The following is a 7229-nucleotide window of genomic DNA, read 5'->3' on the forward strand; positions in this document are numbered from 1 at the left end:
TTTTTTTTTTTTTTTAGGGTGGAAACGGCACGAACGCGCGCGTTGTACACGTCTGAACGCGCGACCGTGCCCTACGATCGCGCGACCGTCCGTTGCGTACGAAAATAAAACTCGGGGTTAGCGTTCCCTCCGCGTTCTAATTTGGCACGGCCCGTCGAGCACCGGGGGCAGTTGGTCCGGTGCGGTGTCAATGACCCCCCCGGGCGGTACACGCGCACGTTCGGATGTACCCCTCCCGGACCCGACGTCAGTCGCCTGAACGCACGCACGAGCGCGCGCACCGCGCCGAGACGCAGGACATAAAACCATATGTTGTTCGGCGGGGCGTCCCTCCAGCCGTCGCCAGCCAGCCGTGGACGGGGTTTTCTGTCGCTCTCTCTGCCGCACTCACTCTCTCCGTCGCGTTCGAAAAGGTGAAACAAATTAAAACGTACGCGCGCGTAAATACCGCTTGCGCGCGCGTCCGCCGGTCGAGTGAAAAACGCGAACGTGCAACGCAAAAATAAATATGCGTACCACCGTACCGCGTCGGTCAGGGTGTCGCAACGTTTTCGGCCCGTTCCGCGTGCGATTCGCACCGCCGTTTTATCGTTACGGCACGCGCGGAAACGACCGGCGAGCGTCGACGGATTGCAATAACGTTTCTGGATAACGAACGTTCGAGACCAGTGGCGTGGCTAGGGTGTGGCGAACTGTGCCTACGCCAGGGGCGCGAATTGCAAAGAGGTGCAAAATCGTGCAAAGGTCGTATTTTTATCCTACAATCAAATCGAAATTTTTCCATTATACTTTTTGAAATACATAGATGTTGTCTATTTGTACACACTACGTGTGAAGTTAATGACGAAATTATGAAAATAGCTCAAGGACATTTAAATAAAAAATTTCATGTGAAGATGAATATTATCGATGAATTTGCCAGTCAAAAAGCGAGAAAAGTTTAAAATTAACATTAATAATAAACTTATAAATATGAATTGTATTCCGGAAAAAAATATAACATCAAATTTTAATTGGTTAAAAACGTCTTTTTCTAAGTTTGCCAAAGGCGCTGGCGAGTTTTCCTACGCCACTGTTTGAAACTATTGCGTCCGTTCAAGTGTTGGATGATAAAATAAAAATGATTATTGACATTTAGCTTTCGATGTCTTAAGTGGCGCGAATCTTCTGTAGTATTTTACTGTTGATAGTTATTGTTGAGCAACGATAGCGGTTGAGCTTGACGATCCCGTTGTCAGCGTTGAAAATGTTAACGGATAATAGATTTATAAAAGAATAATGCCGATTGATCGAATCGTTTTAAGCGAAAAATACGTCCGTTTCCTCCGCGAAACGTCGTAGGAAAAAACTTTTCTCGGAGCACAAATATTATTTCAACTTTGCAGCCGGTACGTGTACACGTTTATAAAAGTATATTTTCGTACGTTTACACAGTGGACGCGGTCGGCCGAATATTGGATACACTGGGTGTTATACAAAGAAACCGCCCGCCGACAAAAGAAACGCGCTAACGGTATGTTTATTGTAAAAGGATTTTTCCCGTTTACGTATATTATACTTTACAGATTTATGGGACCGTATAGTCGAGTTATCACGCCAGCGGGAATTTAAATGTAAAACAATATCTCATCTCGTCGGATAGGTATTATACGGGTATAAGGCGTTCGGCGGCGGATATCTATTACGTCGTGAAAAGTTTTATGATACTCTCTGGCTGAACTTGTTTTCCATTTTAAAAGTTTTGTTTTCAATAGTTTTTTTTGTTTTTCAATTTTACACGGTGATCTCGTGGGTTCATTGGTATTGACAATAACAGTAATAACGATGATGATAATAATAATAATAATAAAAATTATAATAATGATAATAATGGCGCTCCACGAGTATTGTATCAATATTGTATCGATCGGTAAAAAAGAGATCCGAAAACATAGAAAATTCGGCAGACTGAAGCTAACGCGTTTCTTTGAATTTTCTTATACACCGAAAATTCGTTCGACGGCAGCGCGGGATTTTCGACGGGTAAAATTGTTTTCCGTCAGACGGAATTCATCGTCCGTAGTAAAAGCGGTCGATAGTTGTCGAGCGTCTATACAGTGGTGAACATCCGTACACGCGAGAGCTTAAAAGAATACGCTGCATTTGGAAAATTACCATAATGCTGTACATTGTGATGCACGCGCGCGCTCTTAGAGAGAGAACAGTAATTATTACGTCCCGCCGAGAGTAATTATTTCGTCGCGTGCATCACTTATACGAGTAAGTGCCAACACACATGTAGAATAACGTTTTGGCTACACATAAATAATACTATCCGTCGTATGTAATATACGGTCTGGTGTTAGTTGCACTTATTCAGCCGCTGATTATAATCATCTCATTATGTATTCGCGACGCGTGCGCGCGATTTATAGTTTGCTTTCTCTCCGCTCTCTTTCTTTCTCGTTTTCTTTCTCTTTTTCCCGACAGCCGATCACACGTAATATTACGTACGTCCGATCATCACGCGTATCGACGCGTAAAAACTGCGAGCATTAATTCTCGTTGGTCAAGGGGTGTGGGTGTGGGAAAGCTTCGGTCGTTTGACGGAGTACGTTTTCGATTTCATTAAACTACACGCGGTGCGCGAACGGTGAACGCCTATGATACCTGACCGCCACCACGTGTACAGCACACGAACATGCACATTTTTAGTGTTTCGAACGATGCACTTCGAACGACCGTGGTGATGATGGGTAGTCCGTCCACGGAAATAATATGATCTTACCTGGCTGTAAATTTCCGCGAGGTTTTGCTCCCAGTATAGCCAAGTTCACGTTGGCTTTCCGTCCGTCGATGATCGGGTTCGGTTCTTTGCACGCCCTCTCGGCCGCAGGTCTGTCGCCCATGATCACCTGCGTAAACCAAACACATCCGTTATAATACATACTAGTTATTTCTATCATCATCATCATCATCATAGTTATTGCATGCGTCGCCATAATCGTCATCATGCGATGCGCGCCGTAGTTATTAATATTATTTGGCGTTCACGAGGCGAATCCAGTCAAAGACACTTTTCCGGGTGCCCGTTACCCTGTGCGCCGTTTCTAACGCCGAGTGGGCGAGTGCGGTGAAACGGCGGTCGATGACGGGATAGCAGGGTGTACGGCGGATAAAATGTGAAGGGTAAAATTGAATTACGTGTCGAGAGCAAAGGCAAGAGCAAGAATATAATAATAATAAACATATATATATAGAATACAATACAACGGAATCCGAGGGTGGTTGTGTAGCGGCAATGTGCCTGGCGCGCGCGTGAAACTCCCCGCGAGACAAAAGTATACGCGATAAAAAGGCATTTGTGCGTGCACGACAAGAGGGTGGGTCTTTAGTAATACGTATATGTATAAATATATATATATATATATTATTTAGACACGGGCTTTCGATTTTCTTATAGGATATATATATGTGTGTGTGTGTATGTGTGTAGCTCTTTGTCGCGCGAACATACAAAAAATGTGCAGAGTAATATGATATATATATATGTTATATAAATATAATATACAAGGACTACTACCGCACTAGGACTTGCGCGTCGAAATTTCACACCCACTTGATTAAAACTTTTAAAACCATTTTTGTTGATATTTACTGTATATATATATATATATATATATATATATATATATATATATATATATACAGCATATTATCGGACTTGTTCTCAAGAGTCGTTTTTCGATTCGACACGTTCTCGTGTACGTGCTATAAGATTTTTTGGCTGTCGTCGGAGCCGGAACTAACATTAGCTGCAATATAGCCGGCGGGAACGTGCGAAAAAGGAAGTAATGGAAATAAATGTTGTTGTGCGAGGTATTTCTGACTGGGCGGCCGCGCAATTATTTCGTGCACCGGAAAAACGATTTGTCCGCACACACTACCTGTAAAGAATTTGTATCATTTTGTGATGGAAAAAAAATAATAAAAGAAAAAAGAAACATGTAAGGACTCATATAACGTTCACGCGTTCTGGCATGTGTGTGACAACTGTCATAACGATAATTGCCTTTAATCGAATTCACAGAGTTTATGAATACCACCTGGATTGGTGCCTTGCACCGTTAATTATTTCGCACGTTAAAATATTTACGCCAACAAAGTTGTTACGCGGCGCGTTATTTCGCTCGGCCGGAAAAGTTTAAATAGAAAAATTAATTAAAAAAAAACAACAAGGAACAGGTCGTGGACTTTCGGATCGGGCTGCAGATTTCGACCGAATTCGATTGTGCTTAAAAAGGATTTCAAAAAATTGAAAACATAATATCATAATAGTCCCCCCCCCTCCATTGGATTCGTTATTGTTTTAACGAAATTATTTAAATACTCGTGAGCAGTAATGGGTCTTGGTTTTTTTTTACTTTTCATATTTTTATTTGATTTTCATCACGAGAACAAATAATATTATCTTTTGTCTTGCACCGAGAGTGTTTTTAGTTTCAACACTTGGTTGCCGCGGCGGGGAAAATGAAAAGCGTAAACGTTTTCAACTCTCCTTTCATACACGCTCGTCACTCGCGTTTAGTTTATTTATGTACATATAAATATACTTTTCCCCCTTTGGCGCACGGCTATTCCGTTTGTTTGTTTGAAACTTTTTTTTACGTGCGCAAGTGGTCTGGAACGTTTCTGCGGAAACGTATACACGCGTAGTGTACGCGCGTTCGCGGCCACGACTCTCGCGGACGGACAGCGGGACAACTCTACAGCTGCAACTCTACAACTGCAGACCGAACACGCAAACGCAATATTATATTAACTCGTTTCCGTCACGATGTTAATAAGCCGGTACGCAACAATAACAATAGCAAATATATACCAGGCGGCGGCCGGGGGGCGAAATATTAATATACCCGGTATGCTTTTGGAAGTGCTCGAGTTTTCAGTTATTAGTTCGCTCGAGTGCGTACCAGGTATTTGTGTGTGCGCGTCGAGAGGGGAAAAAAAGCACCGTCGCCGTGGCGGTGAGCGCGACAGAAGAAGACTGAGAAAACGAAGAAAAACTTTCGGTTTATTCGAGCGGCGCGACACCCTATTATTGTCCGGCCGTACCGTAGGTGTATAAATAGTCGCCGCGGACGTGATTGGATTTCGCAAAGTGACCCGACGCGCACGGGAACCGGAACGTCTCGAGAAGCGATCACACCGTAACCTCGTCGGATCAGAGCAGCGTTTTTTTTATCGTCATACGACTTTAAGACGCGCGCGGTAACGGTTTTCCGATAACACCGAGTGGGTACCGTCGACACTGTGTTCGGTGTGCGAGCGCACGTTCCTCACCGTATATTATGCGCGCATTATACACGCGCGTTGTGTTTGGCGACGTTCGAAAACGCTCCCGCGCGACCTACTGCGGAGACATAATCCGACAGACGATTATCGCGTCAGTTATGCAACCGCATGACCGTACGACGGCAGCGTAACGTGAACGTGCGCCCGACGGATCGTCCGAGGGTTTCGTTTGACGTCATGGGCGAGTGTGCACGCATAAAACGTAACGTGTTCCGCGACGGCTCGACAATGACCGTGCGATCGCTCGGCACGTCGGTGTTGCTTCTCGACCTTTCGGACTTTCGCACGCGCGCGCGTTGTCGAAACGGATGTCGCGCGAACGATTGACGGCCGATTGCAACACACACCGGCGAGGAAAGGCGTATTAATTCGCCTTGATCTCGTAACTTTTTCGAACAACGAGCAAGGAAACCGGACCGGACCGAGCGAGAACGTTTTTCTCGACGGTTTTGAATTTTTTTTTTTATTATTCACCGAATCTACCGCGCAACAAACTTTACCGTCCACCGTGTCGTCATCCCAGGCTTTTGCCTCTAACCTCTTCGGTCGCATACGCCGACACAAAACACACACACACACAAACCCGCACGCACGCACACACGCACGCATGCACACTCAGAACATCTGTCGAACAAACACAAACACAGACGTACGCCGCTGTGGCACTAGCTAGCCGCCGAGCGCGGAAAAAATTACAAAGCCTAACATAATAACGTGGCAACCGATATTACGATTCTACACGCGCCGTGGCACTCTTGCCGCGTTATACTCACAAATCCGTAGCCCCGGCTCTTGCCGGACTGCCGGTCCGTAATAACCACGGCCTCCTCGATGTCGCCGTACACGGCGAAGTGGTCCCTGAGCGACTTGTCGGTGGTGTGATACGGCAGACCGCCGACGAATAGTTTGGTCCACGTGGTGTCCTTCTGCTGGCCGCCACCGCCGCCGCCGCCGCCGGTGCCGGGCACCGCGGTCAGGCTGGCCAGGCTGCCGACCAGACCCTCGGCCGTGCCCAACAGACTGGTGTCCGGATTGGTCATAGCACCGGACATCAACATGACGCTTGTGTGTTATATATGAGATACGAGCAAAAGCAATCAAACGTGAACGGTCGGAACGTGAACGATTATGTTATGCGAGATAAAACGAATCGGATAATAATACTATTATTATCGGCGAGGAAGCAATCCGGACGTAACAGATTTATATATATATATATATATATATTATAAAATAAAAATTAATAAAAACAAAAACTAAAAGAAAAAAAAAACAAAAGAAAAACAATGAACAAACTAGCACCCAAACATTTTCGCGAACGCGCGACGTGTGTGTTGGTGTGTGTGTGTGTGTGTGTGTGTATGAGAGTGAGAGATAAACGGTAGTGGTGTGCGTGCTCGGGTGTTATTGTTTTTCTCGACTTTTGCAGGAGCGCGCAACTGCTACACGGTGCGTACAGAAGGGATCCCGGTAACGTCACTGACTGGCGGGTCCGCGTCCAACTCCACTCTGGCGGGGCCGTCTAAATTTAGTCCGCGTACGAGGCCTCGTTCGGTTCCCCTCGGCGTGTGCAGCTGTTCCGGCGGCGGCGTTGCAAGCGGTGGCGGCGGCGGCGGTGGCTCCTCCTCGTCGCCGTCGTCACCGCTGCCGCCGACCGCCGCCCACCCCCGGCCACGACTACCTCGCCCCGCCGCCGCCGACGCCGCCGGTGTCGTTGTGCCGTGCATCGCGTGCGCGTGTAGTACGCGTAGTATTCGCGGCCGCCGCCACCGGGAACGCTGGCCGTGGTCGTGTGGACGAGGCGCAAACAGTGGGGCCCCCGCGGGAGCGGGGCCGAGTGCGCGTGTCTGCTAATGCGTTTCGCGAGCGCGCGCGCGCGCGCCCGCGCACACGCT

The 7229-nt window shown here is 46.9% G+C and overlaps 1 protein-coding gene across 1 annotated transcript in view; it reads right to left on the reverse strand.

Annotated features, from left to right (window-relative positions):
- Nucleotides 1–6905, reverse strand: part of LOC112684402 (RNA-binding protein 24-like) — a gene marked incomplete at its 3' end in the record, with an annotated part of 30237 nt that extends 23332 nt beyond the window's left edge. The window contains exons 1-2 of the mRNA XM_025555920.1: nt 6108–6905; nt 2768–2894 (exon numbers count right to left, since the gene is read on the reverse strand). Coding sequence (XP_025411705.1) covers nt 2768–2894; nt 6108–6392 — 412 coding nt within the window. The remainder of the gene's footprint in view (nt 1–2767; nt 2895–6107) is intronic.
- Nucleotides 6906–7229: the final 324 nt, after the last annotated feature.

The sequence above is a fragment of the Sipha flava genome, unplaced genomic scaffold (genome assembly GCF_003268045.1).
Source record: "Sipha flava isolate LNK unplaced genomic scaffold, YSA_version1 105_pilon_pilon, whole genome shotgun sequence".
In the NCBI taxonomy this organism is placed as follows: domain Eukaryota; kingdom Metazoa; phylum Arthropoda; class Insecta; order Hemiptera; family Aphididae; genus Sipha; species Sipha flava.